Source organism: Apteryx mantelli, chromosome Z (assembly GCF_036417845.1).
Source record: "Apteryx mantelli isolate bAptMan1 chromosome Z, bAptMan1.hap1, whole genome shotgun sequence".
Classification (NCBI taxonomy): domain Eukaryota; kingdom Metazoa; phylum Chordata; class Aves; order Apterygiformes; family Apterygidae; genus Apteryx; species Apteryx mantelli.
The window spans coordinates 33,001,788-33,027,084 of NC_090020.1; the positions used below are offsets into that span (position 1 = coordinate 33,001,788).

Genomic DNA, 25,297 nt, shown 5'->3' on the forward strand with positions numbered 1-25,297 from the left:
AGCCAGAGATAAGGCTCAGTCAGGAAAGAGAGAAAAAGGGAAATACAAAGAAAATTGCAGTGTCCATTATACTATCTGTAATTTTATAATGGTGAAGGAAGGTGGCTAGAGAAAAGGAAAGACTGTTTCTTTTTGATTCTTTGTTCTATCTATTTGCATAATGAGTCTTTGATTGCAACCGCTTCAAAACCAAGGATGTTTTCTAACCTGTTGGTGCACAGTGTTTAATACAATGCATCCTAGATACAAAGCCCCTCAGTACTGAAAAATACAAATACGAAGAAATAGTCATTATCATAGCAACAAGTAAAACACAAGCAGAATTCTCCCATATCCCAGGAAAAAATAGGGGTAAGAGAAGACACAGATCAGTTCAACTGCATGTATTATGCACACAGGAAAGCAGAAAGATCATGAAATTGTCTTCCTATTAGTGAATGCCCTGAAAAATAGCCAACAGCTTCAGGAAATCCTCACACAGAAGTCTCACCAGTGCAAGTATCATTAGACAGCTAAGGCTCAAAATAATGCTACACAAACTGGAGAGTACTGAAGTTAGTTTATAATCTAAAGACTATATTACTAAAAGAAATTGTTCATATTCCCTTAGAAGAATATGTATTGGAATGCTGTGAAATGGATAGCTGTGTACACAAAATAAACATATGTATACCTGCATATAATACAAAGAATGCCATCTACTGGTATGTAAGAATATGCACCATTGTCCAAAAGTTGGTAAATAGCTCATTGTAAGCAATAAAATTGTCATTATTATGCACTGCAAATAACTGTCCAGTTTTAAACAATGTCTTCCTTACAGACTCAGCATACTGCATTTTAACAAGTATATATGAGCCATACACCTCTCAAAATATGCTTCTATACATAAAAGACAGGAAGAAAATATAAAAAATAACTGTTTTATAATTTTCATTATATTATTTAGCTCCCTTTTTCTTCTTCCATCCATAAAGCTATTTTGGATACTTTATAAAAATATGATGAGAATCTCTACGTATCTCACATAAGACAACCTAGTCCCTCTCAGTCCTTTCTTGTTTTACTGTGATGCTTTACTGTCCTCATTGTGCTAGAAATATAGAAAGCATTTAATAAAATTATTTGCTTCAGAGGTAATATAGAGAATATTTAATAAGATGATTTGCTTCAGAGGTAACTCATTCCAGCTACAAGGCAAATATGCATGAACAGTTTCACACTCCATATCCTTTTCCTAATATGACTTCTTTCCAGTTTTTTTTCTCAGCTATTTTTCACAACTTTCTAGCAGCACCCTCCATTTCTCTTCTCCCTCTCTCTCTCTCAACATTTTCTTCTAATACTTCAACTTGCATGAGACATTATTTGCTTTCTCAGAAGTAAATGGATAAGCTTGCAAACTCCCAGTAAATCAAAGATGAGCAACTGTTCCCTTACAGACAAAACAATAAGTCCCTCAAATCTTATAATTTTAAGAAGTTTAATTTTGCAGAACGCCTGATTTTGTAAAAATGCTTTCTATCTTCTGACTATTTCTGAATATCGTTGCCTAATCAAAATATATGTCACTAAACTATTCAAGAAAGACAAATATGGTAACACTTGATCAGACAGCTGGATAATTCAAAATACCAGTCAAAGAGGAAAGGGAAACTAAAGATGAGTCAAAGTTTGCAGTGAGAGGTAATCAAACATTTAAATGCAGGTGCAAATGTTCTAAAGAAGGAAATCACAAATGATTTCATTCTCAGCCATCCCTGAGAGACCATCCTTTAAAAGGTGGGTTAATTCATCACAGTCTTAAGACATCCATAATGAGATAAGAATGACATTCTTACTCATTAAGCAAATGCTCCTAAAACCAACCAACCAACCAACCAACCAACCAAAAAACTATATAAAAAAGTGAAGGCCCTAAAAACCCATTTTGCTTAAAATTCCGGCACAGATTCAGTACTAGGGGTGAAAGGTCACTGCTTCATTAACTGAACCAAGTCAATTAAAATTGTAGCTTAATGAAAAAGTCAAGATGATCATAAAAAACCCAGGTCATCCGGAGAACATCACTAAAAATCTCAAACATCCTGTGCTTAATTGGCAGTAAATTTCTTGATCTGGCCTATTTGAGCAGCGGCAAACCACCACAAAACACTCTAATACAATTCAAAGATACAATAGACAGAACTCCATCAAATTTAAACTAAATCAGTATATATAACTTAAAGGTGCATCAAAAAGTTCGCGTGTGGAGACAATCTTCTGTCTGGAAGATAAGACTTTCATTCAGATCATTTAATGCGTCCTCCACATGAGGACACATTAAAGAGTCAAAATGGAATAATACTAAAGGGAAAGATCCCAAACAGAAGATCATCTTTGAATTAGGCTTTCAGATTTGTAACTGAAATTTTAAGAGACAAAGCTCTTTTTACCAGAAAATATTTGAGAAATGCTGTATAAACAGGGGCTGTACAAAAAGTTTACCATATTAGATTATTAATTTTCAAACCTGTTTACGTGTTTGCTATTGAAAAAAACACTTAATGAGATCACATGGATATTTTGGTGTCCCTCACATTTCTGTAAAAAACTAGCAAAGTTCCAGCAAGCATGTTGCAATTTTGCTGCAAATGCTGTATTTGGCAAAACGGAGACCCTTTTCTTGAAAAGGCTATGTCTGCATTTTCAAGGAGGTACTGAGAGGCAGACAGCATTATTTACTGACTACTCTTAATGGCCAAAGGAAAAATTAATACAGTCTCTGCCTCCCATTGCATACATTTGGAAACACATCTTCCACAACCTTTCCACCAGCATTGTTCAGTTCAGCAGAAAATTGTTACGTTAAACTCTTAGACAACTGGGAGAGGCAAGGACTGTAGACCATAGTTCAAAACCTTGACCCGGCAACAGGATTATCCCAGGAACCTTTACAAACAATGAGCAGACAAAATCAGAGTTCATCAGAGTTTGATCAACAAACAAGTCAAAATAGAGTTACGAGCTTGCACATACGCCCGCTCATACACAGCATAGTGTAGAATTGGTCCAGATTAAACAAAATACTGCATGTTCAATTTAAAGATGTGTAATGGTACTATGAAAAAAATCAGTTTCCGTTTTTCACAAAAATAATACTTACACAGATCTGCTGATGAAATAATATTAAAGCTTTCTGAATCAAAATTTTAACATTAATTTGGCATCATACCATCCTCAGTTTAAAAATGATCCAGATAAACACTAGTAAAAGATAAATATGCATGAAATCTTATGAAAGATAAAACACACACATTCCATTAGATATTTTAGCAAAAGGCAATAAAAATAATTCCAGTGCTATTAAAAATTACTCTTATAAAGTACACCTATACTCCTGTGGGCATTAATAAAAAAGTGGCCTTACATGGGATTCAGATATCCAAAATAATTACATGTTTTTAAAAAGGAAAACTTAGCCAACAAAAAACACCATTAAAAAATAGATTTCAAGGGTGACAGACCTCCCAACCCATATGTTTAAGGTATTACATATACACTGTTTTATTCCTTTATATTCCTTAGAAGGAAATTAGAGCATTAAGAAAAATACCTTTTATAAAGAAAAATATAAGAGAGAGGTATTAATTGTTCCTGTTTTACCAAATTTGAAAAGAGGAGGAGGGGGGAGGATGAAAATGCTTTCCTAAGTTTGCACAGCTTTCCAAAACCATACAAAAAAAAACCAGTGATAGTATAATAAACTAACAAATCTTAAAGCAATAAACAATTCATAAACACAGTTTATAAACCTAGAGCACAGGAGGAGGTGTGACCAGGTTAACAAAATGGGAAACTACTCCAGAAATGCTCTTTAGTTGGTGCAGTATCATTGCAAGGGTAACCTGCAGTGTAACTGAAATGAAGCTGGTTTAGCCCCACCAGACAGGAGCCCATCTCAGAACCACACATACTGCATGGCTCCAAAAACCTCTGCTCAGAGCAGGCCAGATGGAGAAACTAAATCACTTTCATTCTTAGAAACTGATTTCATCAGGTCATGATTGATTTCATTGGTGAGAAGACTGTAGCAGCATGTATCTTGGCTTCCTACACTATATCTGGCTGGTAGATGAATAAGGAGCCTAGATTCCAATTACTATAATTCAGAATCATAAAAAAAAAAGAAACTTCTCTCAATTTTAAACAGCTTACAATCTTAAAAAGACTGCAGTCTACTTTGTGCCTTTTAATTAACTACCAAATCATTTCTTTGCACATTTGATTCTTTATGAGGGCTTAAACAGACACACGCAAACTTAGTTTCTGAAATTTCTTAATAATATAGTCAAAGTGCACAGCCACCCTTCTGCCCATTAGAAACAAGACAGCTTTCCTAATGATAGTGGCAGCAAGCTGTTCATCAGAAAAGTTAAAAACTAAGCTAGTGTCAAATATATTTTTTGCTACTTTGAAAATGCAATATAGTAGCTGAAAATAAGGGACATGAGATCAGCCTTCTCATCAATAACCATAACCAAAGCCCCACTGGAAGGCCACAAATTATTCTTTGTGGACTGGTGCTTGCCATCACTAAAAGCAAAATGTAATTTAACAGTCAATGTATGTAACTATAAAAGCAAAGAGAAGAACACTCTCCACTAAATTGACTCAATAATATTATATTGCAGTCATATATAACTTTGCATTTTGGAAGGAGAATTTTAATCTTAGACAACTTTACCTGTGTTTACTACTAATGCTTTAGCTTTAACAATAAAATAAACTTTGGAAATTGCTTCTCAGTTTTATGGATTTTAATTTTGGCCTATTCCCATTGCACACAACTTTTTTCTTTAACATTTTCTTTCTTCTAAGACTGAATAAATGTACGCATAGAGGTCTTGACTGGTTTGATGCATGATGGATTGCACAGCGAAAAACTGAGTAAAAAACTTCACCACTGAGTATCTCTTCCTTAATGTTTAAGCATTAAGCTGAAGAGATGAAATTAACTCTGAGTTGCAGGGCTAAAGGACAAGGCTACTATGAAGGCCAATTCTGCAGAATAGTGATTCCTGTATGTAAAGATCTGGAATTCCCCTTTTCCACAGCTTCTGTGCCAACATATATGCATGGAGCTGACACAGAATCCCATTGTGTGCTCTGTCATGAATGGCTTTCCCCATGTACCCTCTTTGTATAGCTTAAATAGTTTAGATAATCTACTGTTTCATTCCAAGCAGGGCAACTTTTCCATAATACTAAAAACCTTCTAAGTAAAATTTTATTTTCAGAGGTTTATTTAGAATTAATTTCAGGATTTCAACTTCCTTTCATCATGTCACCACAAAATTACCTCCCTCCCAACCCCAAACAAGTTGTTTTAACTATATGTTTTAGACTTTTGGGGGACATTTTTTCCATAACGTACAACAGTGTATTTGTCATCTTCAACACAAGACAGTAAATAACCCTGTTGTAAAAAGAGCTGTCTGTTTACTATGAATAAGGCTGAGGTCAGAACAAAACACTGCACAAGTTTGTGGTCAAGTCAATGTGAAAACAGCCAAGGCAAAGTTCAAATTCATGGCTCCCATAGGTTATGTGTCTTGATCTCCTTCTGTGACAATCTTTTGAGACACATACAATGTGGAAAATACACAGCCCATGAGGAAACAACCTTAAATATGCGTTAGGTGGTCCAACAGACTTACTGTATATTTATTTTTATGGCAATAGAAATCATCATCAAAGTTCCCAAAGGGAATCCTTCAAGAGTAGCAAGATATTTAACGTGGGTTCTTCTGTCCAGACAAGTACAATAGTCCTTATTATATCACATACGCTGATGACTAGAATTACAATGCTGATTAGAAAAAATGGGATTAAACCACTCTGTTCAAAAGGCTTTATTACGATGCACACTGGACAGACAGCAAGAAGAAATCCTAACTGCTATAGAAAACAACTTAAAAATACCCCTTCTTTTAATCTCAACTTTTGTATCCTTATGCTGTGTACTTTATAGCCTCCCTTACTTCCTTAAATTTATTTTTTATTCATTAAAACTTTTCCTAGAGCTATTTCTTCCCCTGCAATCAAAATATGAGCAAATTATTTTTCAGATCATATTATGCTACACACACTTTAAGCATCCAAGGAAGCGCTGAATGATCAAAATAGCTCATGGTAAGTCATGTTTGTGCTTTCAACCCCTCCATGCCATCCTCCCTATCATTTTCAGATCAACTTTTGACCCATTAAGTCACAAAGGCTATTTAGGGTTGTTTCAAACCCACTGAAGTCAGTGGAAAAATTCCTGCAGGCTACAGTGAACCATGGATTGAATGCTTACATGTTAGTCCCAATTTAAGACAACTTAAGGTAGCAGTGCTGCCAAAAGCAACAGTCCCACCTCTACCCATCCACATCTGTTTGTTCCTGTTTCATTGTCACTTTCTCTTACACCAGCAAAAGCACCAGTCCGGTTACAGGATAAACCAGACCAGGTAACTGATCTAAGTTAAAATGACCTTCTTCCCCTCCCCAGGAATGGAAGTGGTCTGGGTATCTCTCTCCCTCACCAGGTTAATGCATATGCTGCTGCTAATAACAAATGCAACAATAAATTTTGCTCTTGGTCTGTATAGCAACTAAGTCCATGCTACACTGTATCTCCTAGGTTATTATGAAGGATATTGTTCCAACCAGCTAGAATACATTTAAAAAGGTAGATGTTTTGCATCATTTTTACTTCGGTTTTCAAGTCTATCTTTAAAAAATTCTTTACAAACCAAGACTAAGACCATAGTAGTTCACTGATACAGTTATTCCAACTATACTGACCTCAAGAAAAGCTTTTCAAAAAAAACTAAAGACAGGAAGCAAATGAAGGTGATTTTAGTTAATATTAAGCTATCAAGAATTTCATGGCTTATGGTACAATCCAGCAAATATGTACATAAAGGCAGCCTATATGCATACAAGTACACACAGGGCATCCGAATGTTTGCGAGAACTTGCTGCTGAGAATTATCTCACCAAAATCAACCATACTGCTCAGTTAACAGTTACGTACCAACAGGCACATCTGCAATACTATTACCTATTTTATAATAATTTGTACATCCTAGTATGATATGCATACCTAGAAAACTGATATGTACATGCAAAGTCAACTAATAATTGATAAATGAACAGCTCAGAGAAACCTGAAAATATCTTCAGCTTTAGCAGAAATGTAAGTAAATAATAATCAGGCTACTATAATCTCACTAGTTTTGAGGACTATATGGTAAAAAAAAAATTATGGAATTGTTAATGTATTTTATAGCATATTTAAATAAGGATCTATGGAGAATGCCAAGACGGAAAGTCAACAACACGGCCCCCTCAAATTGCTATTCAGCAATGTAGAACTTTAAGCATCAATGTGCTGCAAGTTATTTACATGCTTGCGTGCTTCACCGGTTCAGTGTGGAAATACATAAAATATGAACAGATGTGCCTATGTAAAACCCCTAAATTTGGGGTTAAAGTTAAGGATTCATTAAGTCACTAAATATAAATCCACACACAAGCACTACCTCTCCCCTCTCTGACTGCCTTTGAGGCAGGAGATTAAACACAAGCAAAAGAGAAAAAAAAAAATAAAGAGCTAATATAAGCTGTTTTCAGAATAAACTATGGCATTCCTCCAGATTATTTATTTTACCTTAATTGAAAGGTTCTTTTTTTAAATAACAGTTTCTCCCCTTCTGATCTGTGGTCATTGCTTCCTACTCACACCTACTGGATTTAGTGAATCCACTGGATTAAAAGACTTTAAAATACCACTTTTTTTAAGTACAGATCGTGTTATAATTAGAGACGAACACATTTCAACACCATATATATGAAGGTTGTGTTTGGAGCAGTTTCTTAAATGACAATGTTTCTATGCTATAAATGTAGCACCTTTAAATAATCAATTTAATTCAAAGCAGTCCTGGGAAGGATTCATTTGCTTACCCGTATCCAGCTGTTGGCCTTCAATTCCACAGGATTCTGTGGTTCACTGCTGTACAGACAACATAAGCACCACATCAGAGTCTTCTGGCTTTCATCTGCAGAAAAAAAGCAAATAAGGATACATTTAGAAAAAAGAAAAAAAAAAAAATCAAAACACAGACAGAATTACACACAACAATCGCTATCCATCCACAAAACCAAAGGGCTAAATATCAGTCTCAACTCATAATGCCTCTATTCTACCAGATTGACACCACACATTTAATATTATTCATATGTAGTTCTTGTGTAATCATTTTCTTCAATAGCAATTTAAAAGTTATCAAAGAGTTTAAAATCTATATAATATTTAGACATTCTTAAGAAAGATGTACAGCCTAGCAAATTGTTTACATAAATAATACTTGAAGCTATCATTAAGGAATTTTATTTAACTATCTAAGTAATATCATTTATAACAAAAAATATTCAACAGTAATACAATAATTACTACATTGTGTCCGAAGTCTGCACAACTAAAGAGCATTTGCTTCCAAAAAATTTAAGTTTTGGATGCACGAAATCATTCAAAACAAGAACGGAAAACATGGTGCTTTTTGTAAAAACAAATTTAAGATTCTCTGTGCTTCAGGAAACTAACATTTCTGCTGACAGCAGAATACCTGATCACTAATGGAAAAAATCCTGTTGTGATTTTCTGTTCAGGATCAGATCGGGTTTATACTTGATTCTAACCTACTACTGCTAACAGCATGCCATCTCTAAAATCCTACTATACTTAGCAATACTGCTACTGTTCAGATGCACAGAGAATATTACAGAAGGGCTGATTATTTGGAATAAGCAGTTAAGAGCCATTTAATTCATGATTGTTTCCCACAACTTCACTTTCTTTTGGCTTTTACTTTAAATAAAAATGTTCTTTGGCTGATACCAAGAGCCTCTATACTGAATTTCATCCCAGAGTAAGGCTGCATCATTGTAATACAAACTATGAAAACTAGATGTATGATTGCAGCCTTGATACAATATGCACTTACTAAGTGCTACTATTTTTAATAATAATACATGAGTATTGCTACATGAGTTTTAGAAGTGACATTAGGAGATAATCTGAATATTATAATGCTCAACAAATTAGTTCTGCTGTTCTCTTTATACTTGTTATCCAGGATGTAATAAACAGTATTATGTAGAAGTGCTGTGTTGGCAAAGCCTGAAGAAAAACTAAAAGCTCCATTAAGCAATGTCTGTATTTCCACCAGGTGATCAGAGATGTTAATATTGATTTAAACCAGTATTCCTCAATAAATGTCCAACAAGCCTGTAGGCCATCAGTGGCCTCCCACTGACTAACATCTCCGCACAGAAATGGTTTATCAAACATAAACATTTAACTAACTTCAATTTGGGATATTCTGCCATTTTGTGCTGGGGGATTTTTTTTTTTTTTTTAAATGGGTTTTTATGAGGCTAATAATTTCCTAGGTTGTTTAAGATCAGAATAAAAGACACATCTTACATACTACTCAGCAGCAATTTGAAGTATCCATACTCACTGAGTGCAACCATATCCAAATAGCATTCAGATATCAGCACTAAAAGTCAATTTTATCTCCTTCAAAACTCATTTTATCTAGATCAACTCTGATACGAAATTATATGGGAGGTAAAAATAAACAAACAGCAATTTATTGTCCAACCAGCTCAATGATAGTCATTTGCTTCTCAGAAAAAAAGGAGAGTTTAAATACAATAAACGGATATTGTTTTAATACTAGTAATTGAAATTACCTCCAAAGCCAAGCTTTACTAATAGAAAAAATATTTAGAGTCAAAATATACAGGCAAATAAACAGAAAAGAGAAAAAAATCAAGTCCAAACCACCTATCCCAAATAAATGCATGTAGTTCAGGTGTCTCCAGTCCTCCTTTTGCCTCATCCTACTTGTAGCTGTACATCTACAGTAAGCCATACAGTCATTTTATTTAAGTTATGGTTTCTCAGTAACCAGAAAAAAAATCAAGGAAACGTACATGTAACAGCTTAATTAGGACTTAGAGATGAAAAGATTTTTTTGCTACTCAAGAAGACTTGTAGCATACTTCAGCATGAATTGCATATACTATTGCCTGTCAGTAATGCAAATCAGTACAATGAAAGCTAAAATGATGAAAGAAAACCTTTAACAAATGAAGTGTAATTTGCCAATATAAGGAGCTTATACAGATTTAGCTAGATACATTCAAAACTCAGTCTACTTGAAACGAGCATATATTTGTGTCATAGCCATGCTTACAGTTCCTCCAAAATTGAGAAAGTCTACAGCTGAGCAATTTTCCCAGTCAAAATCACTTTTTGGCCAGGACACAACTGAAAGCCCTATAGCCTCCTTTAGATCTGTGAAAAGAAGGAAAAGGTGTCATCCAGTCCTCTTGCTGAAGTACCCAATAACACTTTGGGGGCCATTCTCAGGTTCATCGTATTTTTTTCCACAGCTGCTTTAAGACTGGGACAGAAATACAGGAAGATTAAGAATAGGAGGTAGATCTTTTAAACAAATTTACAGCAACTGCAAAAAATAATCACATCAAAAGACCTAACACAGAGAACCTTGAAAAAGTTAGTGGTCGCTTTTTCTTCCCTCTCATTTTTTCTAGTAATTGTGATCCCCATGAAAAGGCTACCATCCTGGTATGAACTGAAAGCCATTATCAGGACATGAATTAACACATTTGAATTTATTACGGTTTGAAAGAATGCTTACTGTATCTAAAAATACCTGATAAGTACATCCAGAGGAACAAAATTAGCTAACTTAAAGGTGGAAATTATACCAAAGAAAAATCTCACCAACTTTCTCCTGAACTTAAGGAGGTTAGTGTTGCAGCTTCAATTAAAGGAATGAAATTTTTCGGTAGGAAATTTAAGACACCTTGGACTCTCTTTTGTAAAAATGTTTTATTATGAAACATATAGCAATCCTTCCCTGACAGACTCCCAGGAGGAAAAAAGAGGGAGGGAAAAAAAAAAAAAAAAAAAGAAGGGGGGGGAAGAGGCATTGTAATTCCTTTCCCAAAACACAGCATGGTCTGGATCATCATATGATTCAGTCCATTTATAAATACCCTGTCATGAACTGGGCAAAATCAGAAATATTCTTTTTTTGGAGCCTTTCATAAAATTTCTGATAAAAAAAATCCAAAAATGTATATTTGTTAAAATTGGACTTTTTGTGGAAATGAATACATACATAAGCATGCATGCATACACATATGTGGATACTGATATACAGAGCCACCAGGAAATTCCCTGGCATTTATAGCATTAGTTTGGGATTCGAGACGTCTGGGCTCAAAATTTAAACAGGGAAGGGCTTACCAAGAAGATAATCCCCCCCAGCCCACAGAAAAAAGCATTGGAATTTCTTACCAAGAATGAATTCCTCATATATCCCCAGTGGTTTAGGACCACAAGTATGGCCAAAAGATTTTGTTTGGTAGTGTTTCCCTCAGATTAGCCTTCTAAATAAGGCTAACTTGGTCACCTCCTGCTCAAGAGTGTTTATGAGGAGATTATTTTCCCTTGGAGACCACACTTCCTGCACTGATTGGTCAGCTATGTCAGCTCCCAGCACCAACAGACATACATCTGAGGTGATACGTATTGTGGTTTGGACATGAAGCAGAAGTATAATGTTTTTTTCCTCTTCTATTTATTAGTATGAAAGACTGAACTGAACAAAATTAGTTCCTTGTACTGCAAGGGTGGCCTGGTCTCAGACATATGCCTGAATGAGCTATTTATCCAAATGAGAAATTACGTGAAACCCACTTGAGAGTCAGCATCTACAATAGCCAACATTATCTTAAAGAATATCTTCAGAACTAGTGCCAAACAAAATTAAAATTAGCTGAACTTAAAATGCCAGCTGTCCAAAGAGAACTCAGGTGTCTCTAAAAACATGAAGTGATGGGAATGTATAAGCAGACATCTTTCCTGATGTAAGGAAATCTCCTTGACCCATCTTTAAGCACTAAAGTCAAGGATTCCATTATGAGCAAGTGAAGTTTTCTGAACTGGCTTGTTTGCAACTCTGAGGCAACTCCCCTCACTCCTCCTCACAAAACAAACAAAAACCAAACCAAATCAGCCCCCCCCCCCACACACACACAGAAGCTGAAAGTAAAAATCCATTCTCTTGCAATTTTCGGAAGTAATGAGCAACTTGTAGGAAAAGTGCTTTTTTTGCTTTAGAAAATGCTGAGGGATACCAAAGAAGGGGAGAGAAGAATAGGAAACCAAGAAGGTATTCTTGGGATTGTTGCAGAAAGGAGTCAAAAAGCAGAAACAGATGGCTTTCAACTTTGATGAAAAATGAGAGACGTCTCATTCTACAACTTAATATATTGTCGGCTGAAAAACACTGGTGGTCTAAAGACTTGCATATTCCAGGGAAAAACTGAGAAGGAAAGGATGTATATAACTGTAAACATTAACAATTATCGATATTCTCAAAACTGGAACTATGATTAGAAAGGGAACCTCTCCATTTCAAGAGAACAGTTTCCCTTCTAACAAAGCAGTCCAGAGAGAAAAAACATGGCTTTTCTCAGAAGGTGCCATAAGAGCACACATTTGCTACTTAGCAAAAGTCAGCTATGTTTAAATCTATGGTTCCTTCCCAAATTTTCTTTACAAAATGGAAATGCTGACATAATGTATGTCAACCATGTGTTTCACAGACACGTTCATTCCGCCTGTGCAGAATCCAAACCAGAAGACACATAATCACTTCAGCCTAATGCTGTGCTTGACCTAATAAGCCATTGCAGGAGAACACAAAAGTAGTCCTTTCCTGTATTTCCCCAAAAGGAAGCATGAACCAGAGGAAACAGAGTGCAACTATTTTTGTATTTGTAGTAGAATATTGACAAAAGAATCTTTTAAGAAAACATATACTTTAAGGGGCTGAAAGAATAACTTAAAATTAATTTTCTGCTTAGCAGTAGATCTTGAATCATTTATCAACATCTCAGTCCCTGCTTGATGTGCTGGAACTGCTGATGTAGCAGCACAGGTAGTATGTGCTACTTTCCACCACTTTTTATGTCCCTATCTTCTTTCCTCTTCTTTGTTATCACATACACACACATGCACGCACACACACTCTAAGAGGCTATTCATTTTTTTAACCTTTCCTTTCCATGTCACCAATTTAATGTTTTGCTTTCTGATCTAATTTACATTTTCACTAATTTACAAAGTGGTGGAAAAAAAAATAAATGCAGAATAAAACCTATGAAAACAAACATAATCATGAATTTAGCATAGCTTTCTATTAATAAACATGACAAAGGAGATATCAGAAAAATGAATTCTTCTATGTTAACATATATAATAGAATGTTCTGTTATGTAACTGGAAGAAATCTCTTTTGAAAGTAATCTGAAATACTAGCTTATGTGCATTTTGGGACCTTAATAAAAATAAAATTAATGAAATAAAAAAAAGAAAAATACCAGAAATCAGGATGCACATAAAAGCTCATCGGGTTTAAAGCCTACTGTTCCCAAGTCAAGATTTTGCAAATAATCCTTGAAATTATTTAGAATCAAAAGTAAATTTAAGACTGATAAATGCCACATACTTTAAATAATTGTATTATCTTTTTTATCTCAAAATTTTACTTAATAAAAATAGAATTAGAGGATAACAGATAGAAAACTATTGCTTGTAACAACTCTGCAGCATTTTTATGTAGAAATCAAAGTATACATCAAGCTGGACTTTGCTACTTTCTAGACAATAAAATTTTAGGAACTGTTACAGAAAGATCATTACAAGTTCTCACCATATCCTATAACAAAAGGATTCCAACAGAGCCTTCCTAGAAGCTGGCCAATTAAAGGGAACTGCTGGATTGCCACAGTTGAATTCTGTTAAAAAAATTAAAACAAACAAAAACATAATAAATATACTGTGCCTCAAAAGCAGTTAATAATACAGTTTGTTGTAAATTACAATCCCAATGATTTTGCTGTGAAATGCTCTGGAAAGCAAAATCTCTTCAGCAAAACTTCCTGAAATCAGTTATAACGTCATAGTTCAAAACAGTTAAAGCTTAAATACCTGATTTCCTCAGCTAATACTCAATTATAGTAGAAAAAAAATTCCCCTCAAATAATCAGAAAAGTACATTTGTAAACAGAATTTTATGATAACAAAAGCACAATTAAAATATATTTTGTTGCCCCTCATTTAATATGCTGTGTCACAGAGTTTCTGAAGAAATTAATACACACTATGGCATAAAACTAAATATCTTTCTGTTGCTTTTACTTGCCTTCTTTAAATTAAATGACATAATGACTAGTCAGCAACAAACTGTCATTTAACTTCTAACAAAATAGAAAGCAGCTTCACTATAAAAGTAGCAGGCAGTATAGTCTATATACAATCCTGTGTAATCAGTCCTATTTTTCCATTTTTGTAGCTTTACTGTCTAATAAATGAAGGCTTTTAAAAATGGTACTGTGCTGAGATAATGTGTAAGTAGCAAGGACGATAACCATCTCCTGCTGCTGCAATAAATTCCTTAGATTTGTCTCACATTTGGGGCCAGCCCTAGACTTTCTGGGGCCATATGCACAAGGTCCATTTCAGGCCAAGCCTCAGATTACTTCAAGTAGCAACATTAATAATATATATTTTTTCCTGTTCAATTATATCTCTTCAATCAGATATACACACAAAGGACGAAGCACCACTACCCAAAAATCTTTTATTTCAAAATTCAAATTTCAGTTTAGAAAAAAAACCCAACAACCCTGCAATCTTGAGAGAAGAATGATATTTTAAAAGAAATACTTTCATAAACACTCAACCTCATAATATAATACAGTATTTATAAGGATAACTATAGTGACTACATATGTTTTCCTGAGCATGACTTTTTCAGTATACACATAAATAACACAACTTACTTAAAAAAGAAAGCAATCTAGTGAATACAGACAATAATTAAATTACTCAACAGAACAGCCAGCAGCATATGCCAATGATCTGCCCATATTTCTAGAATTCACTATGTATGCTATAACACTGGGTTAGCATGTCAGCAGACTCACTAAGATTTAAGGGATCAGTTACAATTTTGCATGTTAAGGCCTTTAAATAATCCAATTTATGACCTGACAACCAGAATCAAATTCTTGTTTATTTTAAAGAGGTTTTTAAAGAGGCTACAGGATTGGCTGGGAAATCTCACATGACAACATAACCAATCAAGAAGAAAAAGCTCCTTTCACAATAAATCAGGGAAACAGGAAGCACATTCCTGTTTGCATTACCTGTGGCTGTTTCCCCAATTTGCCTCTCTGATCCAACAATACATTAGGTCAATACCACAAACTTCTTTGCTACCGTTAGCTTATGGTTTTGTCAAAACATGGTTCAGATGGTTTCTGAGGCCGTCTTCAAAGCAGTGCATTCTTCCTGTTAAATTACTTACCATATGTTTTAAAGTTTCATAAATCTGCTGTAGAAACTCCTGCAGTTGGGGCAAGTGACGGCACACATCTTTCTGGGATTCCAAAGTGGTGGCTTGTCCCCACTCGGTAGCCTTATCCAACCAATACTCAAAGTTCAGTTGAGGCACTGTAGTATCCTGGGCCATTCCACAGTCCTAAAAAAGATTATAATTCCAAATCAGGTGGATCTAAACACAGACTTGAGACCAAGAATGAGAGAGGGAGGAAGGACTTCTGCTAATTTTTTTTGCTCAGATGGGAAAGAGAGAAAGAAGGAAGGTTTTCTCCTTTGTGTTTATGTTCTATCAGGCTGACAATTTCCTTTTTAATTATAAGAGGACAAAATAGTAACCCCACTGTGACAAAGCAGCAAAGGCCTTAGAATGTACCACCCAGCTAGGTCTCAGGCTTTTATTATCGGAATTTGTCATCACCAATATTCCATTCAAAGAATATTAAAATAATGCAAGTGAACACATGTGGGTATGCAAAAAAAACATTAATGCAATATTCTTCTTCTTTTTTCTAGGTTTTTTTTTTTGCAAAAAAAATATTTAGAAAGATTTGCATGATGGAAAACTGAAAATGCCTGTTTCAAGGTAAATTAAAGCATTAAAAGATTTGCTCAAAAGACAATGGTTTTTTGGGGTAGGTGGAGGGAAAAGCAGGAGGACTTTCATGTTTTAAGTTCTGCATTTGTAATTGGCCATTAGCTTTAAGTGCCAAACAAGTTTTCCTTAAAGGAAACTAATAAATTTAGTATTTCAGCTGCGTTTTTTATTTATTTTCATACAAAGGAGGGAAAAAATAAAACATGACCATGTGCAACATCACTGATAGCCCAGTTCTGATTCAAAACTGTAAGATAAATAGTCTATATGCAGTTACATACCTCATTGAAAAAAACTGTTTGCAGAAACAGTATTATTGCCTAGTCACAAGGCTGAAATCTTGAACCAAATTGCACCAGTGAAAGACAAAAAAAAAAAAAAGAAAGAAAAAACAGTAATTGTTTTTCTGTTTTGCAGTTATTATATTTTTCATCAGTAGAAGGACAGGGAATAGCACAGCAGTCTCTACGTTAACTTTTAAATCTGCCTGAAAGAAATACCCTGCAAGCTAATTGAGCTCTTCAGCCATTGAATCTTTGTCCTTTCTGTCAAGACTGCAAAGACGACTATCAATTAAGGCCAAATATGGTGGCAGTTTTCAGATATGAATTGGTGTCCACTTGAAGGCAGATTCAGACATTAGTAGAAGCAACTGAAATCGGTGGATATTTACCTTCTGCAGCTTTTTGTAAGCTATGGACATGGAGCTATAGACCAAAAAATAAACCTCTATCTGAGCATTAGCCCTGCAAATTGAGCCTGCTTTATACAGCTCTCATTAACTCCTTACATTCACATCACTTAAATAACATGCTAATCCAAGCCAGATAAAAATCTTAATATTAATAAATATTCTAATTATAATATATAAATAAATGCCCCATAAAGAACCACAGCTTTTATATGAGTTGGATCCTGTCCAGCAAGGAAACACTTAAACAAGTAAGGTAAGGCAGTTGGCTGGCCAGAGTTCAAAGCATGTTTGCTCTAAACATGATCAAAGTAATTTAAGTAAAACCTGTGCTTTTTGCATTCTTTATTATACTCCCATTTCTATTTGTAACTGTTGCTATCAGTGGAACTCTTAATCTATGCAGTGCCAAAATCCTACTGATTTTCTAAAAATCCCTGAACTAGTAAGCATTAAAAATCAGCTACAAGACTTCATCACAATAGCACTCTGATAAATGACATAGGTCAAACATCCAGCTGCAATTAGTCATCAAACTCATTATTATCACAGGGATATAATAAAGAATTGAAGAACAAATTATGCCCAGAAATTTGACTTAGAGATCTGAGTATATTAATGAGCCTGTTCCTTGACCCCACATAAGATTAATCCTCCTGAATAATTACAAAATAAGCGTTCTAACAGAATGGCTGCTCAAAACCACACCACAGTAAACAAACGCACACTGGAGCATTTTGGGACCAGTCACAGAGGGAACTGATGATTGAACAGAGGATCCCCAGGTAAGCAAATCAAACAGGCTTTTCTCCCCTACAAGGTATATGCAACAACCATTTCAACATGCGCACTGGCACAATAATCATAGGGTGAGTACAGTCTTTTTCCAGAAGTCTGATAACCCAGCTCCACAAGGTGGAAGATGTTTTATCTCCCTTCTTAATTACATCTAAATAAACTTGCAGGTCCACAGCAACTGCTTAGCAACTCCTTAGCTGGTCCAGAGCCATTTCCTTAGATGAAAAACAGTCAGACTGAGATTCACATTCATTTTTCTGTTGTAGTTAAACAAGACAAACATCAACGCACAATTTAAGAGAAAGTAAGTTTTAGAAGTTTATATATTCAATACAGTTAACTCCATTTGTTTATTTTTAGTTTCTGATAGTTAATTTCCTTAAGATACCAGTTCTGAATCTCTTGGATATGAGCAAAGTACCATCTCTTCTACAGAACATGTTCTACTCACATAAATAAAACAGTTGTATGACGTATGAAAGCATAAGCAAATGGGCTGCACACACACACACACACAAAAACCTTAAAAATCCTTGACTTAAGAGCTTGTCTTCCACAGGATTACTACTGAACTTGCTCCCTTCAGATCATCTTCTATATCTCACAATTCTCTCAAAACAGATTTCAGAAATTTAGAAGTTTCACCCACAGTCTAATGCTCATCCATGGACAAGTCCACGGACAAAGACAGAGGTGTCAGCTTTCTGTCCAGTTTCTAAAGTAGATTAAAGGACAAATAAGCATATTTTTCTGATATTTTACTGTATAATTAATTTTCTAAAACTGCCTTAGAATGACTACAATATAAGAAATAAGGAGCAAGTGGTCTATATGATTAAGAGAGCATATAACCCACAATGCCTATCTGTAATAAAAATGGGGTACATAGACTGAGAACTAAACCATCAAGAGTGACATGAACAACAATCTTAGTTATAGGTCCTTTTAGGGAGAGGAGGCAAGGCTGATCATGTCTGTAAAGTTTTATACATAAATTACTCTTGCCAGTCCAGTGGTGGTAGAGTCACCGCCATCATCTGTTTTGGGATACTATCAATTCACATTCTTATAAAACATATACTGAGATCAACAAAAGAGTATATTAAAGTAACATTTCTGAAAATTGCTCTGTTCTTCATATAGGCCATTGGTCCTGGTTTAGCACTTTAGTATGCTTCAATCCTTCCTTGATCAAGAACATACTTAACTTAAATGTACATAAATATTTTGCTGGATCACAACCTTGCTTATGCCAGACTAAAACAAAATCAGGGAAAAAGAAAATCCACTCTTTACACATCTATTCTATTTGCAAAAGCATGGCTTTTAAGCTGTATTTATTTCTTTGCTTTCTTCAGAAGCCTCCAGTGAAATAGCAATTTTCCTTATGCACTTACTTAAACTATAGCATCCAAAACTAAAAACAAAAGAGCAATTTCATTAATTTAACTTAATCCTGTCTTTACCTCAACATTACTGGAAAGCATAAAATAAAATTACTGAATGTATAATAACACAATAAAAAAAAACATGACATACCAAACCTAACACACAGATTTCATCTCAAAAACTATCACAGTACATATAGTTTATTAATAAAAGAAATGTAAAACCACTAGTTAATTACATTTAATTAAGAGTTAGCATTTAGATTCCAGTAAAGTACAAAACATTTAAAAAGGCCTACAGAAACTATAGATAATAAAGTCCTGATTCATAATTTGACCTGTCATACTGTCAAGTGTATTCCCAAGCTTTTTCAGGTTCATTTCCACTTTCTTTAGTTAGTTGGGACTCCTTTTGTTTCAGCTGCCACAATCAAAAACTGCCTCTTATTTTTGACTATTTACGCAAGAATATTAGAAATTCAGAAGTTGGATTTACTATGCATTGCCTTAAGCTATCCTTTACTTCCAGAAAGAAGGGGAAGAAAGAGTTCTATTGCTCCTCTCGCAGAACCTGCCAGTCAAACACCCCTGCTCTTGTAATTTCAGGCACAGGGAACCCTGCGGAGCTTAGGCGTGAGGGTATTTGTTATATCTTTCAGAAGCTGAAGGCAGCATTTCTAACAAGGAATGGATTAGCTTTATTCTGTCAAGTGAGCTATCTGGATTAGTGTCTGAAATGTAACATTTTAGTCAGTAACTTTTGTTATCACATCTTGAGGTAAAGCTCTACAGTATACCAGCACACTCCACTTAACAACTGAGTTACAGCTACATTCTCCTGAACACATATATACAAATATCACACTGTCAAAGTCTTCTATAGGAAACATTCTCATTTACTATTCATCTACAGTAGAGAATGAAATATTTGAAAAGGTCAAAGAGACAGCAACAGAGTTTTCAGAAAACTTTTTCACAACCATGTCGTTATCTAAAGTCTGAAAATGAAACAATATCCCTCCATCCAGCAAGTAAAGTAGTAAAAGAGTAGGGTTTTTTCTCTGCCAGCATAGAGATGCAATCATTTTAAATAAAACCATAAGAGACAACTCAGTAAAAGCAAAGTAACTTCTTCACTATTCCAAATCCTGAAACATAGACTCAGTAATAATAAAAAGTAAGGAGATCTGCAGTTGCTATAACATACAGCTCCTTAGAAAGAATTTCTGTCATAGAAAATTCAGTTGAAAAAAGGCTTTTACAGCTTTCAATGTCCCCAAATCTACCTTTAATAGATTGCCAAAAAATGACTACTAAATACTTACAAGAGTAAAGAGTGGATGAATAATAAATTCAACTATGATTTCTTAAATAAATAAAAGCATTTCAGGTAGAAGGATCTGAGATATCATTTAGATACATTATTGCTTTATGTCATAGCATCAAGGTTTCCAAATGTGACAAAAACTCGTATTCAAGATATAAAACTCTCATTCATATACCTTTCCTTGAATTGGTGGTAAGTAGCTCCACACTCCAAAAGAACACTTCACTTTCCATTACTCCATCTCCTCTCTCAAGTCATACCTATCAGCAGCCCTAGCTTGTGAGAAAAGAAAAACAGTTAAAATATTTATATGACATCAGGGTCCAAAGGCCCCAACCAGAACAGGTCTCTGTTGAGCTAATAGAACATACAAAGACATTACACATTCCAAATGATTTTTAGAGTTGTTACACTTATAAAAGCAGGAGAACAGTCTTTTCAATGCATGTTTGTTATTACTCTAATGGTATTAGGAGACTTGTAAGCACTCCAGTATATTTTATAATTGAAAGATACCATGCTTTTGGCCCCTTAGTTAATCATCAGCTGAATTATGATATAACATGGTTGATACATTAATATAGAAGATTCTCTTAACATCCTCTTTCCAGGTTTTAAAGATGATGATAATCAAGCTACAGACTTACTATCAAATGGATGATAGTTATGCCAAAAAAAAAAAAAAAGTAGTAATTATCCAGAATAAAGACACTATTTCCTCATTTACTAATTCTCTCTATAAAATATCTATCGGGTTGCTTCATCTTTTTCCCCACAAACCTATTTTTCATCTTCACCTTGACAACTTTCCTTATACTTGCCAAGACTTAACGAAGCATATATTAAGTTTTCTTTGAAGTAGTAATATTTCTAGCATTCTTTATTCCCCACTTCAATGATAATATATTACTATCCCCAAGGAAATAAATTCAGAAAAAATTTATTGAGGGAAAGAATGAATAATTTTTAGAAACTTCAGAAAGGCTCAAGAGTAGCAAAGACTAGAAGCATATTATATATATTTATATTCTAGACTCCTGGTAGACCAGGAGTCCAGAGTAAAATAGAGAGCAATTTCCATATCTACTCTGGACAGTACACTTATGTGCAGTGTTGATTATCAAATTTATTAAATAAAATAACTTTTCAGGTAAGTGCAAGTTTGGCTATTCCTCTTTGCACCAACATCCACACATCTTTTACAGCACAAATGTGCCACTATGATAGAAAACAGTCTGTCTACAAACAGACTTTCTGAATTAAAACAAATGGCACACCAATATCTCCTCCCTCTTCCTCTGGAAACAAAACCAAAAGAACAGAGTCTTGCCAAAAAAAGGAGGCAACATTGGCTAAGGTGGGTTGGAAAACATGCAAAATTTAGTAAACTAATAGTTGTCAAGAAGATATAAAGGCTGATATAATCTCTCAACCTCTGGACTGACAATTCTCCTAGGGAATAGGAATTTGCTCCTCTGAATCGAAGGAGGAATGTTTCCTCTATTTACTCACAGAATTAATATTTTAATAGCTGTGAGATCTGCCTTCTGAAATACATTATCAGGTCTCACTGAAAAAGGAGTCCAATTTTTATTCTTCAAGGCGCTGTGGCAACTGCCAGGACTATACTTATGGAAAGTGTATATGTGAAACTTCCTGCAAAGGTTTAAATCTGAGTAATGTTACAAAGAGCAAAACGAAGTTTCTGCTTGTGCTATGTCACCTTGCAGGACTGGAAAAGACCTCATGTCCTGAGAAGCATAAGCTTTATGACCAGTAAATATTATTTATTAGCCTTCCTTTTGGAAACCTTGATAACAGTAAACACTTCACACAAAAATTGATTTTAAAACTTTCTGGTCCTAATGGCAGGCTTGTCTTGCAACAGTAATCTCACCTCTGATAGATGCATTTGCAGAGCCTCTGAATAAAACCTTCCTCAAGGAAAGAGTAAGAAATAATATCCCAGCACATCCCTCTAACTCGTATCTTTTGCCCAAGGGAACAGTAAAAGATGTGAAAGACATTTATAAATGATATCACTCAGTTTTACAAATGTTATTTGTTACCTTTCCACTATGAAACCTAACAGGTCAACAAGGCAATTAATTATCACTTCCATAGGCAAAAGAAGCAACTGCCAGCCCACAAAACAGATTACTTAGTCTTTAGGCACAAAATGAATACAAAGTCTGATCACAAGCCATTGGAAGCCACTCCTGGAAGCAACCCAGCAATAGAGTTAAGACTCCCGTGTCAAAAGAGTATAAAATAAATAAATAAATAGGTTTCATTTAACAGGACAACACAGACAATAGGCAAAGTACATTTGTATCTCAGAGTAGGCTCTACACAATTCAACAAAACACCGTACAGTATGAGGTCCTAAAACAGAAGAATTCCAACTTCAGAACTAGCTAAAGCAAACCCAGCAAGGCCCATGTGAAGCTGTCCATACTATTAGGCAAGGAGTCAGCTGCATGTACAAAATGGAAATTTGTTTCAAGACAAGAGAGCAAATCCCAGATTTGACTGGTGCACATTGATGTAAAGCAGATCAACAAGGCCTGCCAAAACAGAAGCCAGAGTTGAAAGAATCAGGGGACTTCTGGTTCACCATTTAACTACTTGCTTTTCTTCCATAACTGAATTGCTAATCTCTCATCAGAAGACAGCAATCTACCAAGATTACCAAAGGTAACAACAATTTATGATATATAACACAATATAGCAGAAGCTAGAAATGACACGCTGGACATGATGAACAGAAGCGCAAACAAGTACGTGCCTTCACAGTCTTAGAGAAATGGTGAAAAAAAAAATCTCCTTTCAATATATTTTCCCAGTAAGGCAAAAACTTACTTATTTCTTTTCACACAGTCTAAACCGCAAACCTTCCAAGATTATTTTGGTAACCATCAGGTCACTTTAATGCGACAACCTTTTCTATTGCTTGAGGGATAAAGATTTTTTTGTATGGCTCTAATGAAGATGAATGCTAAAATATTCTCAGATTTGTTTTGCTGGACAGAGCTTTTCACTCAGCCTAATTCTTTCCCAACTGACTTCTGGGGCAATAGCTGCTATTAAGGCCACACAAAGAGAAATGCAGCTAGGAAGACAATACAAACAAAAATTAAATGCATCTCTGGATAAAGGAATTAGACCTGGTTCAGCCTATAAACTGCAGGAGGCTGAACTGCCTCTGAAGAGTATCGGTGAACATAAAAATAATTTATTTTTATACCATTTTGCAAAAAGCCCAATCACTGCTAACACTAGTCTAGCTACTAACATCACAGATCAACTGTGAATGGATATCCAATATCAGTATTTTATATGCTATACAATTTAGATCTTCTTTGGCAGGCTACAGTATAAGGAACAAAATTCTGAATCTGTTGAAATGAGCAGCAAAATCGTTATTAGTCTCAGTGAAGCCCAGATTTCACACGGGGCATTCAGAACACTGGGAACCTTATCCACACAAGAGCCCACAAACTTGGCAACACCAGCAAAGTCAGATAAGTATTAGCAACAATAGGAAATTCTTGTTAAATGAAATTTATTGTTTGTATCACCTCCCAGAATCCAATCTGCCAGATAATGCTTCATGCAGTATCTCATGGGTCATCTGATACGAACTTCGACTATTAAGTTTTCATCACCTTCTCCTGGCAAACAGCACCTTTTCACATGCTCTTATTTGAGCTAATGCAAAGACATGAATGAACTATAATTAGACACAAAGTCTTTTTTTATACCAAATACAAAGTGTATTTTCCTCAATTACACTTTAATATGTGCTTGTCACTGTCTCCTCCAGCTTAAATCCACAGTTGTAAATTCTTATTGTAACATCACATTCCTAAAGGGATTTCTTCACCCTCTTATTTACAGAAAAAGAACATTTCTTGAAGGAAAACAAAAAACAACAACAAAAAAATCAACCTGATCTGAACATACACAAAACCAACTACTTTGACCCCCCCTGCCATTGAACCTTCTCTTCAATTAACTTTTATTTATATATTGCTTGAGTGGCATACAAAGAAATAACTCCCTTGAAATTTCATTCTTCTGCAAAAGTCTTAGTCTAAAGATAGTTTCAGAGTTTCACCTTGAAATAAACAGCATTTCTCTCTTTCCAGAGTTACAATACTTGGAGCTACCAGCAAGGGGACTCTGTATATACATATTTACCCTTGGCACCTCCTTGCTTTTTAGAGTTTTCACTTTGAGTTCTTCAATTAGCAAAAATGCAGTAATTCCCTAGTTTCCAAGCATAAGTAGAAGAGAAAGGTATATATTAAATTGCACACAGTGAGTTATAACATTATTCCTCCGTTCAGAATAGTCATATATGCCCCGATATGGAACAAAAATGAAAAAAAGTATATGCATTTCCACTAGGTAGTCAAGGAACACCATTCACTTCTACCTATACGTATTAAAATTAATAGAAATTAAAAAAAAAAAAAAAACTTCAAAAGAAGCTCCTGCCAGAACATTATCTTCTTCCAGCTGGGCTCTGGAGAAGATGCTACAAATAAGCAGCAAGTTCCCCCCTGCCAAAAAAAAACTTGTTTTATGTTAAAAAACACACAGAACAAAAAGCTTTTTTAAAAAAAAAAGAAAAAAAACTTTTCAGACATAGAGAAAAATGGCTACAGCTTTTCTTTTTTAATTCCGTTCTGTGTTAACACTAAAGGGCTGTATCAGCTGACTACACCCCAGCTGAGTGAATCAGCTGGTGTAAATGTTCCTTTCTGAGTTTATCAAAAGAGTGTGAATGTCTCTCTGAGCTAGCCAGACCAGCATGGGAGAAGTGTATATGTGGCTTGGCCCAACATCGAGTATAACACCTGAACAACTAACAAAGGAATTTCGAAGAGAGCAACAGGCTTGAGCTGGCTTCAACCCACGTATTCCTTCCTGGCAACTGGGGACGCCC

At 35.0% G+C, this 25,297-nt stretch overlaps 1 protein-coding gene across 2 annotated transcripts in view; it reads right to left on the reverse strand.

The window, feature by feature from the left end:
* The window catches only part of FANCC (FA complementation group C), a 90,546-nt gene that overhangs the window by 59,245 nt on the left and 6,004 nt on the right, over positions 1–25,297 (reverse strand). The window contains exons 2-5 of one of the 2 annotated variants that reach the window (XM_067316224.1): positions 20,519–20,619; positions 15,510–15,683; positions 13,851–13,935; positions 7,996–8,090 (exon numbers count right to left, since the gene is read on the reverse strand). In XM_067316224.1, the coding sequence (XP_067172325.1) occupies positions 7,996–8,090; positions 13,851–13,935; positions 15,510–15,674 (345 nt within the window). In that variant the 5' untranslated portion in view covers positions 15,675–15,683; positions 20,519–20,619. The remainder of the gene's footprint in view (positions 1–7,995; positions 8,091–13,850; positions 13,936–15,509; positions 15,684–20,518; positions 20,620–25,297) is intronic. The other variant, XM_067316225.1, reaches the window with a different exon arrangement.